The sequence below is a fragment of the Arachis duranensis genome, chromosome 4, assembly GCF_000817695.3.
Source record: "Arachis duranensis cultivar V14167 chromosome 4, aradu.V14167.gnm2.J7QH, whole genome shotgun sequence".
NCBI classification, from domain to species: Eukaryota; Viridiplantae; Streptophyta; class Magnoliopsida; order Fabales; family Fabaceae; genus Arachis; species Arachis duranensis.
Window position 1 is genome coordinate 57926253 of NC_029775.3, and position 16968 is coordinate 57943220.

The window sequence follows — 16968 nt, forward strand, 5'->3', positions numbered from 1 at the left end:
TTAATTTATTGAGCTTTGTAGAGAATTCCAAGACGAACGCGTGGCCACTGATGGCTTGTCAATTGAAGCTCCGGATCAAAAGTTATGGAGGATTGAATTATGAGTGAGGGTTTGTGTTCTTCCCCCATTCCCCATTGCTTCAACGTGATTCCCCTTTTGTTTGGGGAAGAAGAGCTGAAGCTCTTCACTTAAATGGACGTTGGGTTGGGCCTTGGGCCCAATATGGGCTTGGTTCAGTCGGTTTGGCCCGTTCGGCCTAATCTTGGGCCAAATTCTTTAAAATTAGTGTCGAAATTCTTTTTTTAATTTTTTCTATTTTTTAAACCTTAAAAATCACATTTCTAATTTTCTAGAATAAATTATAATTTATGGATTAATTATATATTAATGAACCAAGTTTTACAAAAAGCAAGAAGTACCACCCAGAACACAGAAGCAGAAACAAAAGTTTAAAAGAATTAAAACACCATGCTTGAGGAGAATGCAAAGAGGAAATGATGCATAGCAATAGCAAGACCCGTACGATCCAAAGCCTCCAATGTCAGAAACGAGAATTCAAGATAAAAATCTTGAAGAAACAGCAAAGATTGCAGGGAAGATTAAAAAGTTTTTTGAAATAAAAGAAAGAGTGCAAACGTATCAGAGGAAACAAAAAAGAAGAAAGAGAAATAAATTTGGATATTTATAAGGCACTAGGAGCAAAAAAGTCATTCTACATCCCGTCATTAATAATGTGCGTGGATCCCAAAGAAACTACAAAAGTAACGTGCGTTATATCATGTAAAGACGCATCATTTTGAACTTAAAAAAACACGTCAAATACCTGACCTCCCCCGAAATGGAAGCATACCCGACATAGCCTGACTACATCCCAAAGATTAAACAAATCTACAAATGCGTGAGTTCGACCTCTTAAAAAGCTCGAACTTCTGCAGGGGCACTATTCATACCTTGGCCCAAAAATAAGACTAGGCCTATAATGAATAAAGGCCCAACAAGGAAATTCCGTTTCATCCACTCCTACTACTCGACATGATAGAGGTCGAACACGACGACGGGAGTTAAACCTTACCTATTTGTATAAGTAGCTAATTCTTAAGATATCTCCTATCCATCTAGAAGGGAGATCTTAACAACTTCCCTAGAGAAGGAGAACGACCATCCACCATTCAAGGTGAAACTACTCTAAAAGTGGTTATCTCTTCTGCTATAAATACACTAACACACTTAGGCATATCTAGAACTCAATCTACAAAAATCCTGCTTAAACCTTTGCTAACTTAAGCATCAGAGTCCCTTGCAGGTTCCATCCCACCTTTTCTCAAACAACTTGGACAGATTCATCCTCGTTGGACAAGACGTCGGACAGATCATCCATAAGTGTTTAGACCTCACGTTCAAGCCCAAAGCAACACAGATTCAAGTAACACTCGAAACAATTTCTTTAAATAAAAATTCAGAGTCTTGGTTGAATTAATTGTGGTAAAAGGGATGAAAATTTTTGTGGTCAATGAATAAGTATTAATGAAAAAGGGGCTTGAAAACGAAAAAGCTTGGTCAACGCTAGCGTGTCGAGCTTATCCACAATTAACTACAGTTAGTTACTCGGAGTTAAAAACATAGTAGAGAGGGGTGAGAATTTGAGATAATCTCAGCCCATAGGCTGAGAGGGAAGGGTGAGTTACTTGGGTGACAAGTAAGAGGATTCGTGATCTCTAGGAGTCCTTTCCAAAATACTAGTCAGAAATTTAGTTCGGAGTAACTTTTATCGTGTGGTAAAATAATTAATGACTAAGATTTATTCTTAAAAAAATAAATCATGAATGAATAAATAATATTAATCCTAGGATACAATTATCAAGGTAGAAATTATTTTTACCACTGATTTCGAATTTTTCGGTTACCAACTTTTTTTCCTGATGCACGCAAAACCGTCACTAAAAGTGATTTTCTGGCTCAAAAGTCTCTAGTGAGAAAAATAAACCAATGGCAAGCAAGTGTTTACTTTTTACTAGTCAAATTTAACTTGGAAGAATTAATTACCCTTATAAAGTGAAGTTTGAACTATTAATGACCATTTTCTAATTTATTTTCGTTTTTATTTTACCATTGAGCCTGCGTCACTAATAATTTTTGGGTCGTGGTTCAGGGTTTTGCGGAATAAGTTACAAAATAGCCAAAAAAGTTAGTTTACCGAAAACCGTTTTCTTACAGCAAGCATCTATTGTGATAACAAATCAGCTATATATATTGCCACCAATCCTGTTTTCTATGAGCGAACTAAACACATTGAGACAGATTGTCACATTGTCACATTGTGCGAGACAAGCTATTTGAGGGATTAATTCATTTGCTGCCAATATTAACTCATGGTCAGGTTGCAGACATTCTAACTAAACCATTAGCACCTGATCCCTTTAAGAACAGCCATAGTAAAGCTTGGATTGTTGGAAATCTTCACAGTCAACCCTCCAAGCTTAAAGGGAGAGTGTTACATGATATACAAATTTGTTAATGGTTAGTTAGTTAGTTGGTTAGTTAATGAGTAAATATTTATGACAAGATATTTTATATATTTAGTAGCTATAGCAACTACTATTGATTGAATATAAATATGAAAAGTTAGTAGTGTAATAAGTGTCACTCATCATTCAATACAAGTTTCTCAATTGTTCATTCTCTTCTCTGGTTTCTACACTCATGCAATCCTCAACATGCATTTGTGTTGTCGTCTTACACGCCAAGGTCACATGCACGATTGTGGATGCCTACTGCCTTCACTACACGGCCCCATGGATGCACCTCCACCTTCAAGCATGGTTCATGGATTCGTGAATTCTTTCCTGGTATAACTTGTGGAGCACCATTCCTTTGTCACGTCAGTCTTATTGTCGGGCTACTCTCTACTCACTGTACTCCCTGAATTGGCTATCGATTTGAGGGACTGGTGGAGTGACAGAATTCGGTGGGATGGCAGGAATACATTATGGGAGAGTGCCAACACAAAAGAGAAACATGAAAAAAATGGGATTCAATGGACTTTCTTTAAAAACTGCGCCTTTCTTCAATTAAACGAAGGACACAATGAACTTTTACTCTTTGTATTTTGTAGTATGCTGTAGACAACTACAAAATACCATGTAGTTGTTGGTTGTTAAATACTTAAATTAACGGTGGTGGTGAAATAACAGCATCCATAAAAAGCTTGAGAAAAATCTAAATAAGCTTCTCAAAAGAGATATGACAATCAATGAGCTAAATAGAAACATTGTTTTTTTGACAAAATATAATGATATCATTTAATACATATAACTAACTCCAACCTGAGGCGAATCCCAAGTTGTGGGATAAAATTATGCTGTTATTGTTGCTAAAGTGTGAAATCCAGGGTTCAAATAGCAAACTAGCTTTTACGGTCTTACCTTGCTGCAAATTGCAGTAACTTGATGTCTTTAACTTAATACGTATTTATTTGGCTAGACTGAACATTATAGTTATCCGTACTCATTAAAAGCAATTCAAGAGATCTAGACCAGAGATCTAGTTCTCCTGTTAAAAGGGTCATCTAATATGTCAATTTGGAAAGTTTTACATCTAGAATAAATCCTTTAAACGATATACTCTTAAAAGCATGCCTTGAGAACCACAAACCAGTTCACAAGACCGACCTACTTTTATGAATTTTCTCATCGCACGGAGTGCATTACAAAACTTATTTCATGTAAAATACCAAAATTCATTAATGTAAACAATGCTGATACTTTCCAATCAAGGAAGATTCAGTTTCATTCACCACCATTACAATAATAAATACCATAAATAAATAGATAACCTTATGAGTTTACATCCCAGGATCAATTTTTGTAGAGGCTAAGCCCTATGCAATTGTGGATTACACCAATTAGTTCTGAAAGGGTGGCTAATTTACACAATACAAATAAAAACCAGCAAGTTATATTTCAGAATATTTCTTACAAACAAAAGCTCCTGAAAAACAATACAGTCCATACCAAAATTGACTCCCTAAAACTTCTGACACGAATTTGTTGTGTGACATCTCTACATGATAACTGTTTCTGCACTAGAAACTGCTACTAGCATTTCCTGCTTCGAAAAAAGCATTCATTAGGCCAGTTTCTTTTTATGCCAGGTAAAAGAGTACATTAAAATGAAGGCATTCTGAATTACCCGGAGGTAAACATAGATACAGGTAATGTATCTTCTACAAATATAAAGTGCTCTACAATATAAATTAAATGGCAAATTTAAACAATAAACATAATAAAAGAAATTGTTAAACACCAGAAAAAGGATTTTGTAAGTTGTTAACAAAAAGGTTGAGGAAGGGAAGAATAAAAAAACTCTCAGATTCTTTCAATTGTACAAAAAGCTTCTATTTGTACCAATTTTAGGTCAAATTCAAGGTACCAAATAGAGATCACAATAAACACTTTTAATATTTTTTATTATATGGGCATCAAAATGAAACTACGACAGAACATACCTTCTCTGACATCATGTTCAATGGAATGTAATTTGACAGCTTTGAAAGTTCAGTTGAAGCGCAGTTACAGAACTGCGAATTTGGAGTTTTGTCTGTGGATCTAACGAGCTTGCCATACTGATTTTCATTGTCTCCAATACTCTTGCATTTTGCATAACATACCTGAGAAAGCCCATCTCACAATCCAATCCTTGAAACTCCATAAGCCAGAATGCTTTGAGATGCGATAAGACGCATTCAGGAACAACCAGTGGAAGGTTCCAAGCTGGTTCTTGCCCATTTGCATGTTTTTGTGATTCCTGCAATAATAGCAGATGCAATCTGTAAAGATCAAGAGAATAACAGATGAAATAAAATTTGATGTTCAACTCGGCAAACCTTGTAGATGGTAAGAACTTCAAGCTTTTGGGAATGCTGAAGCAAGTATGTTAACAAATCCCAAGAATAATTTCCAAATGAAATTTCCAACTGAACTAAATTGTTGAACACTGGAATATCACTTGCACTAGAATCCTTTAGACACTGCATGAAGAAAGTAATATCATCATGAAATAATACATTTCAATGAGGAATAAATACAAAAGAAACAGATGAGTAACAATGGAAACCAACTGTTAGTGAAGGTAATTGACTAGTTTACAATTTTGTTAACAGGACAAATCATTAACTTCTACTTCAATTTCATTGTAACTATACGTCAAGATCTTAGCTTCTCTCACAAAAACAAATTATATTATATCAAATAACCAAATCTTGCGTTGGAATTCTCTCTCAAGAAACCACTTGATGGTTAAACTCAATAAAGCATAGAATATTTGTTTAACTTCCTAAACCTGATCAAAGCAGCAGCTATAGCAGCTCAGTGAAGGGATTAGCTCTTGGCATGTGCTTTAATATTGACAGAAGATGCCACAGTGGAAGGCGACATCCCAAAGATTGTTCAGGGAGCCAAATTTCGTGTTTTAGCCTCATCAGGACCAACCTTCACGAAATGAGCTGTGCACTGTGAGGGAACTTTAAGTCACTCTACACCCTAAACATCTAAACAAACTTATGAAGCCAAATTTTATAATTTTAACCTAACCAAAATCTATCTTTCATCAAATGAGCTGCACTAATAAAGGAATTTTACATCCTCCAAAGCCCACAAAGGAGCAAACTAATTTAAGGATTGGAATTCACTTTCATGTATCATCACATGCATCATCATCCCAGACCTTTCCATTAGATGCTTCGCATGCTTGATAAGATGTAGTCCCTCAAAGACTTATGAGACAGTTACCTGTGCACCTGTCCTCCCTTTTTTGTGATTCTTTTTCCCCTATTTTCTAGCTCATCAGTCAGTGCAAGTCATTTGGGTTTTAAGTTGTGGTCATCCTTTGGTGCCACAGCAGCTCTGCAATCTAAGATAATTCCATGGCATTTTTCAAGAGTGACCACCGCACACCACATTCTAGCATCAAATATGACAGAATGCATGCCCGGCCACATTGAGCCATTAACTAACATTAACTATATCACGACAAACATGTAACCAGATTTGGCTATTATCTAATTTCTTACTTCCACAACATGCCCAATATAAAGAGTAAATTCAATAAAATGCCATGTTACAAATAGGCAAGAGTAACAGCTTTTGATTGCTGGCCAGCCATTGCCATAACCTTAACAGGGATGGCAGCCATAAACCACATTTTGCTATTCAAAACTTTGTAAATTGTGCAATAAATTCAAAACAAGATACTGAATTCAATGCAACATCATGCCATTTTAAAGTCATAACTTCAATTAACTTCATATCATTTCAGGTGATTTTTCAACAGTCACCCCAAAGCCCCACACATGACATAAAACTGAACTTCAACATTCTGAAATAATCAAAGTTCAAATAGCCTATCTAGACCACAAGAGTTACTGTTTTAACCTGAACAGACTTAATTTAACTTAAAGAAATCCAAGTTCAGAAACCAAAAACTGATAGAGAAGCATCATACCTCAACCGTTGAGGACAAAATAGAAAGGCATCGAACATTGGAGAGGGAATTGATGATCAAGAATATAGACTTGGTGCAGGTCTTGTACCAAGAGAACCCAATCCTAGCCTTCACCAAACGATTCAAATTCAAATCAAACATCCCCTGAGCACACACGGGTCCTCCACATGCATCACTGTAGGTTGATTCCAATACCAATTTTTCAAGAACAGGGCATCCAGCGAGAAGCTTCACCACGTAATCATGGCACCCAAACAAAACCCTATCCCCAACGTGCAGCACCTTCAGCGAAGGGAGAGACACAGAGAAGCCCGCCAGCGCGTTCAAGAACACGCCGTCGAGCTTCATTTCCACAACGGTTTCGAAATTGAAGAGCTTCCGCGGGAGAGCCACGTAGCGCGACAGTGACAGGCTGAGCTCGAGCTGCTCGACACCTCGCCGGGCAGCCTGGCTCAGCCACGTGGCTATGTCACGCTGAGAGCAGCTCCAGTGGGAGCACCGCAGGCGGAACCGGGTAATTGACCGGGCCTCGTGCAGCAGGAGCACGGCGTAGACGAACTCCGAGAACCCGCTGGTCTCGCGGGATTTTGATTCATTCCTTTCGGGCCGGTCGACGGTCCCCGCGATGCCGTCAGTGAAGTCAAGGATAGGGACAGAGGCCCAGAGCGGGCGCCAGCGTTTCGAAAGGGAGCCGGTGACGACGGACTGCTTGGTTGGAAGGAGGGAGAGGATTTGGATGAGGAGGGCGTCGGGGAGCTCACTGATTCTGTCAGTGGCTGTAGCATTTGCGGCGGTTTCAGCCACAGGGAAAAGATTATGGAGGCGCTTAGGTGGTGGGTCCGCAGAGAGCTCCGCCATTTGAAGGACGAGAAATGAAACAACTGTGTCTGCTTGGCCGGACACTACGTCCTTGCTTGCTGCTGGGTTCTTTGTATATATGTAGGGAGCGCGTTTGGTTTATTGTCATCTGTAAGGAGGGAGAGAGAGGCTAGGTGCTTTAACACCACACGACACGTGTCTTTGATATAAATTATAACCATCTTTTTAAACTTTAAATGAAAGCTCACCATGGATTATACTCAAATCAATTATTCAATGCTCATTCAACGATTCTAATATTAAAAAAGAACTACCAATTAAATATAATATAGAAATATATATATGTTGTTTTAAAAAAGTTTAAATTTTAATTATTTTATTATGAAATATCTTATTATTTTTTAATTATAAACCAATTAGTAAAGAAGTTAAAGCATAATAGAAATACAATTGGGCTATATATTCAGGTCTTTTTGCATTCAAGTCCAATTAAAATAGGCTTAACACAAAAAAAAAAAACCTACTCTCATTAAAGAGAGTGGTTATAGGCGCCTGAAAACTCCAAATGTTATCACTTCAATTCACGCTCTATTAGGAAAAATGGTTCGTTCTTCAAACTCAAAACTGCAACAAAGTAATTTCAAATTTCTCTCAAAATCTTTTAAATTTTCTGCGAAACTATTGCAAAATTTGGTGGTGTGTTTGAATTCATCAACAAAAAACACACAAAAACAAGAATAAAGATTCTGTAAGGTATTGAGAAAACTATTGTTATTATGTTCAGTTAATTTCTCAAAAATCTCGCATTTATACTAATTCAATATTAGGTTTAGTGGATCGAGTTCATTCATTTAGTAGATCTAATTTCTCTGATTTCATTTTTTCTTGTTTTTTTCCGTAACTAGGGAATCGAATGAAACCGTGTTGTTAGTTTATTGGTTCTGATAAATAATTCGGTTCATCTCTTAGTTTAATTGAGTTCATTTGAATGCAGAAGTGAATTGAATGTTTTTTTTTCTTGTTGATTGAATATTTATAACGTTTTGTTCACATCTGAACGAATTCGATTCATTGGTGAATTCAGTGAGGTTCACTTGATGTTGCTATTAAGTATTGACCAAATTTGTTATTCTTTAATAAATTTAGCTTCATTTCTTAGTTTAATTTGTGTTCATTTGGTTTGGTTTCACTTGAATTTGCTGAACTTGTTCATGTGGGGTTGTTTAGTTAGTTTTTGTTCAAATCTGAACCAAATTCGGTTCATTTATGAATTGAGTGAGGTTTACTTGATGTTAATGTTAAATATTGACCAAATTTGTTATTCCTTAAGAAATTTAGGTTCATTTCTTAGTTTAATTTACATTCATTTTGTTTGGTTTCACTTGAATTTGCTGAACTTATTTATGTGAGGTTGTTTAGTTAGTTTTTGTTCAAATCTCAACTAAATTTAGGTCATATGTGAATTGAATGAGGTTCATTTGATGTTGCTGTTAAGTATTGACCAAATTTTCTATTCCCTATAGCAAAAATGAAAAAGATGACCATCTCAAAAAAAGAGAAGTCGCATTACAATGTAAGCATATATACATTAAATCAACTGTATATTTGCATTATAAACACATCATAACATTATCTTTCAACTCCTTGCAGAAAACTCATGATTTAAGATGCTTAACAACATCAATAGCTAGGATGTTCGCCGAATTGAGTGAACGAAAGAAAGCTACCGTTGAAAAAATGGGATTTGATGCACTAAGACATATCCCAAAATTGAATGTCTTGCACAAGCTCTTGAGGGAATTGATTATTTGCTTTGATCTCTATCATGGATTCTTGGACACTCGCTATGAAAAAAGTCTACAAAACCTCTGCCAAGATAGGAGATGTATTGGGCCTAAATTCAGGCGATATTGTACTTTCCATCTTTTACATTTGTATTTTCCTTTTTGATCTTTTTTTATATTAATTTGTTTATATTAAAATATTTCGGTTCATTCATTCAGTATTGACAAAAATTTTTATTCTTTAAATAATTTCGATTCATTCTTTAATTTATTTGAGGTTCATTTAGATACAGAAAATGAATTCCATGTGTTCTTGTTGATGTTTGAGACTTTTTTACTGCTTGTTCAAATCTGAACTGATTTATTTATATTAAAATATTGTAGGGGATCATTTTCTTGAAAAAGTTTCGTACAACGAACTAAATGAGCAGCAGAAGGAGATTGTTGACAACTTTAAAGGTGTTATCATGGCATCATTGACAAAATCTTTGATTGGTATGAGTGTTGAAGGGGAGGGAAACTTGCTGAAATTCAAGAGGACTTTCATCGTCTTCGTCGAGAAATGCTTCTTGATGCCGACAATAGTAAACACAGTCTCCCTAGTCCATAAGCCACCTGCCCTTCATGTGGAGACAGTCCGACAATGAAATTAGGCTTCTGATGTGCTGAGCTTCCTGATCAAGTGGATCAAAGCCCAAAGATCAAGACACAAACTTTCAGTTGATGGTAGCGTCTTTGTGTTAATGATAATATGTTTTCATGAAACGAAGCTCCCTAATCCAGAAGCAGATGATGCTCTTAGGCCACCATGGGTGGCGTACTGGACACAGAGGAGACTGAGCGACTGGATTGCCTTTGAAACAAATAATGAAATAGTAAATAAAAAAATTATTTTCCTTTAATTTCAGTTCTGATGCTTTTAAATTATTGTGCTAACTAAATAAGTTTTTGTTGTAGGGAATTGTGAAAAGAGCAGAATTGAGGGGGGCCACAGATAGAAAAAAAAGAAGGGGAAAAAATGAAGGAAAAGAAGAAGAAAAAAAAAAAGAAACTTGTCATCTTCCATTCGTCTTCGGAAGAAGAAACTTTTTTTAAATCCGAGTATACTTCTCACCATCACTTAGCGGAGACTATCTATTTATATAAAGTTTTATATTGTTATTTTAACAACTTTTTTTGTATGTGTTGCAGAGAAGAAGAAGAAATGGAGAAAATACCGCCCAAGAAAAGAAAAAAACTACAAAGAGTGGTAAAAAACAAAGGAAAAAAGGGAAGATTGTTCAGAAGGATTTAGAAAGCGAAACTGAATCCAAAGATGAGTAAGATTCAAAAATAATTATTTTGTTATTATAAATATATATTCTGCTTTTATTGATTGAGTCTTTTTTACTGTTTGTTCAAAGCTGAAATAATTTTGGTTTATTTGTAAATTAATTGAGGTTCATTTGAGGGATGTGATTAGTATTGATAATTTCAGTTTATTTCTAAGTTTATTTGAGATTCATTTGGTTTAGTTTCACTTGGATTTGTTGAACTTGTTCATGTGTACTTATTAAGTTAGTTATAGCTCTGATATTTGGCACCTGTATACATTCAATGTGTTTTTATTGGTGATTGAGTCTTTTTGACTGCTTGTTCAAATCTGAAATAATTTTGGTTCATTTGTGAATTAATTGAGGTTCACTTGATGATGCGATTGATAATTTTGGTTCATTTCTAAGTTTATTTGAGGTTCATTTGGTTTAGGTTCACTTGGATTTTCTGAACTTATTCATGTGTGCTTGTTAAGTTAGTTATAGCTCTGGTATTTGTCAACTGTATACATTCGATGTGTTTTTATTAATGATTTAGTCTATTTGACTGCTTGTTCAAATTTAAAATAATTTCAATTCATTTGTAAATTAACTGAGCTTCACTTGGCTGCTTGTTTCTCTACTTATTTTCGAACATGGATTATATGTTCAAATCATTTAAAAATTTTGGTTTATTTATTTTATAATTAAGGTTCATCTTGATTTTAATTCAAAACTTTTTGTATGAATTGTCAGAAGTGAAGAAGTAGAGAACACGAGTAAAAAAAAAACAAAACAAAACAAAAAGAAGAAAGAATGAAGAGAAAAATTGACGATTCTGCAAAAATAAATGTTGCTCCAGATGACCGCGACTCGACGAATGCGTGATATAATTTATCACATACGTAAGATTAAGTCTTTTATATAAAGTTCTTTTTCTTTCACTGCTAAGTTTTTCTAAAACCTCATGTAATTTCTTTGCTTTTACTGAATAATATTTACTTTTTTGCTTAGATTGCCGACGGTAATTTTGGGCAGAGAAAGTGAACATGACTTTTAAACACACACGAGCTTGGCGCAGTCTGTAAACGCGCCAAGCAATACCAAGTAATTTATCTAAACATTTATTTACTTGTTCTGCTTTTAATTAGGATATCTCGGTTGATGATTTCAATTTTGTATCTTTTCTAAGAAAAAATACCCCTGAATCCCCAGTTACATTTTTTAGAAGAAAAACATGGCATGAAAAATAGGAAAAACAGAGTTTACAATTTCCAACTATGTAAGTTGAAATACTTATGTTGGTCTTTTAAATTTAGGTAATAATTTTTTTTAATTATTGACACGGAATTTTTGTTTAATTATCAGTAGCCGAACACCTGATCTTGAGGAACAAATCCTTGTGGTTCGAGAAGAAAGTCAGTCTCAACCTCTTGATATGTGAGTTTTTCAATTCACTTTCCTATTCTAATCAATGTGCAGATTTCACTTAGTGTAAATTTTCAATTTACTTTCCTATTCTAATCAATCAACATTAACTCCTTTTTTTTACCTTCATTAGAGTTCTTATGGCAATTGCTCTTCCAAGTTCACTTGTGAAAGAGATGAAACAACAAAAAACCTTTACCTCTGTCCCTTTAGAAACTTAAATAGAAGAAGCTTCTGTTAATGAGTAAGTTCTACTTAAAATTCTTTTTATGAGTTTTGATGGTATCTAATAATAATTTTTGTTCATTATTGAACACTTTTCTATTTATCCAGTTGCCCTCCGGAACCCAACAGCAAACCTGCGAACAAACTTTGGCAAGGCAATCAGAGCAAGAAGCTCCTCTTAATGTGTAAGTTTTACTTAAAATCCTTTTTATCAGTTTTGATGGTATATAATAATAATTTTGGTTCATTATTGAACACTTTTCTATTTAATCCAGCTACCCTCTGGAACCCCAACAGCAAGCCTGTGAAGAAACTTTGGCAAGGCAAACAGAGCAACAAGCTCCTTTGAATGTGTAAGTTTTACTTAAAATTTTTTATTAGTTTTTATAGTATATAATAATAATAATTTCGGTTCATTATTGAACGCTTTTCTATTCAATCCAGCTGCTCTTCGAAACCTCAATAGCAGGCCTGCGAAGAAACTTCGGCAAGGCAATCTGAGCAAGAAGCTCCTTTGAATATGTAAATTTTACTTAAAAACATTTTTATTAGTCTTGATGTTATACCATAATGCTTTTTGATTCTTTCGAAAACTTTCCTCTGTCATCTTGCAGTTCTCCCCGTCCTCGGCATTGGAAAGATGATGCACATTCATTCAGCCTTGGCATAAATCCTCCAACCTCTCAACCAACAGTAACAAAACTTGAAATCTTGGTAGAGGATATGATGGATGCTGGGGTGACAGTAGCATTGTAATATGCTGAGAAAACCAGTGCAGAGCCGAGTTTGAGTACCCTTGAAGGGTATAAGACTCCGATGAAAGAAAAAGAAATAACAGATGAGCTGAGGGAGAAATGTTCAATGGAGGATGTAAATAAAGGTTAACAAAGAAGGGGCAACCAATGAGTTTGAAACGATATTCATGTTGGACCACAAAGCACATTTAAAGGGGGGTAGATTCCACTTCTTGTCTCTAACAACCGGACAAGACGTAGAAAATATATTAAATTCTTTAGCTATTACATTGACATTAATGATTTTTCTAAAAATTTATATTCTCATATATCTAATAAATTTGTGTCCTAGAGATGGTCTTTGCAATGTGTATGATTCTGAACAACAAAAAATGTCGCAGATTTGATGAAGAAATATATTGTATCCCAACAGAGATTGTGGTAAGCCAAATTTTTTATTTCTTAACTAACTTTAGTTCATTTTCTGGTTTGATTGAGATTTATTTGAATCTAGAAATGAATTTAATGTCTTTTTGTTGATGATTGAGTCTTTTTCACTACTTGTTCATATCTGAACTAATTTCAGTTCATTTTTATTTTAATTGAGCTTCACTTGATACGGCTGATAGGTATTGACTAAATTTGTTATTCTTTAAGTAATTTGGTTAATTTATTAGTTTTTTTCGATTTATTTTTCAGAATTTCATGTTGGAAAAGCATAAGGGTGACTATATTGATCTAAAAACTAAGAAGGCCTACCACATCAGTCAATTTGAGGACTACCTGCCTTTTCTGGACAAGAAAAAACTAGCATCCATCCATTTGTAAGTTGTGATTTCTAAAACTTCTTTAATAATTCTGTCGTTTTCCTATCATTTGGACTGAAATATTATATCCTTTTCGCAAACTTCAGCTGTTTACACTAGTTTGCCATGGAGGCATTGGTGGTTGTGGATTGGTGATCTTCACAACAAGGTCTTCCATGTGCATGACCCCATTAAGAAAAAAGATATACATGAGGAAAGAATATATTTGAATAAATTTGTTGTAAGTTATTTACATAACACATTTTTGTTGTAAGTTATCACATTAATCACTCTTTGTGCCTGATTGAGCATTGTTTCTGGGTTTGGTTTCGTTCAATTATTTTTGTACCCTTTTCAGGGCTTAATAGTATCTTGATGAGGGTCTATGCTGGGGCAGAACCTTTGGTCGACAACGAAGAGGACGTTCAAGCACCATATATTACGATCAACGAACGGTCAACGAACATCGCACCAATCTTCCTATTATCTTTTCTTTGCTATGGTACTGTTATTTAATATGTTTTATTGTGCTTTTCTGTGTCTATCCTATTAATCATATTTTACTTTTTTGTTTCTTTCTTAGTTATGATTATGGAATATATGTAATGAAATGGATGGAAACAATTGATCCCACAAAGATAAAAAAGTGGAAATGCAAATGGAAAAACTGGAAACAAGTAAGTATCAGTAAACATAGTTGATCCTCTACTTCTAAATTAATAAATTTTGGTTCATTTTTTAGTTCATCTGGGTTCATATTAATTAATTTCTTTCAATTGAATTATAGGAAGAAGTAGATACTTTCAGACAGGAATATGGTCCAACCATTCTCTTGGACAAGGTAAATAAATTGAGAGACAAAGTCATTGGGGCATCTAAGGCCATAAGAATCCCAAAGCCATCCACTGCCCTCTTAAATCTGTTTTGTAAATTCTCATCCGGAGATATAGAAAGTAAATAGGTTAAATCTACAAAATTGTAATTAACAATAATTTGTAAGGAATTGTAAAGAGACAAACACTTCTTTGACTTGTTGTAAATGTTAATGTATATTTAAAATTCTTTTCTTAAATTCCCTTTTATTTATTTGTTGGAAATGTCTGGGCTGTATTGAGATCACATTAATTTGAATGAATCTAGGTTCACAGTAAATGGATTGAATGCATTTATCAAACCTCAAGTGTGCCAAAACACACAAATGAACTAAAATTTATACACGAAATGAACCTAAATGATTCATATAACACACCCAAAATGTTTGCCTCATTTTTAAAAATTAATCCTCATTTTCATCAAAGGAGAAACATTATATGACTAGAACATAAATGAACCTAAATTTAGTCATACATGAATAAAAATCTATTCTAATAAACACCTACAACTATTCACCACAACACAATTATAGAAACTAATTTGAAAAACCAAAATGAACTTAAAATATAACACAAATCAGAAGTTAACCCTCATTTTCATCAAAGGGAAAAGCATTATACGACTAGAACTTAAATGAACTAAAATTTAGTCATACTTAAATCGAAGTTTATATTAATAAAAAATAAAACTTATATCATCCTCTTTGGTATAATTCATATTATGTGCATGATAAAGGCTGGAGCTTAACTAAATTATTGATCCACCATCTAAAAGGTTCAACTGCAAAAGAAATAAATCATATATTAGCAAAAATGCACAAGCGCATCTTTTCCGAATCAAAAGCAAATCAATGTTACCTCACTTAAAGCTAGCTTTTTCTTTTTCTTTGTTGTATTTACGATCTTTTTTTCCATATTCGATCCTAGTCTGTTCTTGAGACCACCTCTTGTTTTTAGACGTGGGGGGCTTTGAAGGTCATTAACATCATATAACGTAGCATCTCCGTGAGATATCGAACATTTACCTTTACTTTTTGCTTGATATTCTTGCATCTCAGCCATGACATTATCAAAAGGCCGGTGCATAATTCTAGTCAGCTCCTCAAATTATGACACAAATTCACAAATATTGTTTGAGCAAAACACCAAATCGTCAAATCTCTTGCTTTTTGTCTCCAACAGAGGCTCGTCTTAGCTGCTCTTGATATGTGTGTGCCTCCTCTTTACTTTCTTACTCCAGCGATCTAATATATATTTTGGTGCCACTTTATCTACTCGCTCATAGCTTAAGGCACTCAGAGAATGACGATACAATATACCCTTTGGCTCAAACAATAAGCACTAGCATTTTACTTTGCGTGATGTTACGTCAGATGTAACAACAAACTTGTTGAATGTTGAGTTAGAAACCTGCTCTACAACTTTATATGCCATAAAACCTAAAGTGAAATGCGTTAATCTTGTGATGCAATTCACCTTTTTCTCTGAGTTGTGCTTGAACTTCCCTTGAGGAGCCAGTCCAAGTGTCGGCATAGGGTCCGGTATAGGATGTAAGGGATTTTTTTCTCTTGGGCCACTACGACTGACACAGTCATCAGACACAGGACCCAATAATCAGCATGATGTTGATCCTAGCTAGTGTCATCAGCCCCAGCTCCATAAACAGGATATGGAGACCTAGAATATAGATCCGTCTGATTGGCTATAGCCTTTGTGCAGGATAGCTTGCACATACTGCACCCCTATTTGCACACATGCATACTAGCCCCCGCCATTATTTTATTTCCCAAGACGTATGGATTAGGCTTCGTCGGCCGGGTCTTCAGGTCCTACTTATAGGGTTCTTAGGGGAGACATGATGCCATATATAGATGATAGAGCAATAGCTGATGCAGCCTCTGCTGATGTAGCCCCCGCTGATGCACCAACACTGGGCAGAGAACATAGGGAAGTTCATCCTCTTAGTCATGGTGCATGGTAGTATTTCTATGTATTTTGTTAGGTTATTTTAGAGGACTTAATAACTCATCGTATGTTATCTACCAGTACTTCTTGTTAAAATTTATTTTGTTATGTTATTGTATTTATTTGTAAGTGCCTTCTTGTTATGAAGCTTCAAGATAAACAACAGAATAAACATTGTAAAAATTTTAGCAAATCACAATAACTAACCAAGTAAAAATTGTACAAATTTTAGCAAATGATAATAACTAACAAAATAAACACTTAAAGAAAGTAATAATGTCTAGTGCTGACGGTTACCAAAAGTGAAAGCATTTGGATCAAGCGCAGTGCAAGTCATTCGTGTGTGACCAACCTGACGACACAATCTATATCTCTTCTTAGTGGTCTCCTCCGCATCATCCATGTTGTTACATATCCGAGTAGATACAAGACAACCTCTCTTCACTCACATCATTCGAGGATTAAGCTGTATATAGGGCTCATCTTATGCTGGTCAGTTATCCTGATGACAATTGGTTTAAACTTCACTCTGTAAACTTTGAAAC

General features: G+C 34.9%; 1 protein-coding gene across 1 annotated transcript; it reads right to left on the reverse strand.

Annotated features, from left to right (window-relative positions):
* Positions 1-3958: 3958 nt before the first annotated feature.
* On the reverse strand, positions 3959-7475 carry LOC107484494 (putative FBD-associated F-box protein At3g50710). The gene is made up of 4 exons (XM_016105055.3): positions 6499-7475; positions 4883-5026; positions 4505-4803; positions 3959-4104 (listed from the first exon to the last, which is right to left on the reverse strand). Exons 1-3 carry the CDS (start codon positions 7354-7356, stop codon positions 4522-4524), a joined length of 1284 nt encoding a protein of 427 aa, XP_015960541.1. The 5' UTR covers positions 7357-7475; the 3' UTR covers positions 3959-4104; positions 4505-4521.
* Between the last annotated feature and the right edge of the window lie 9493 nt (positions 7476-16968).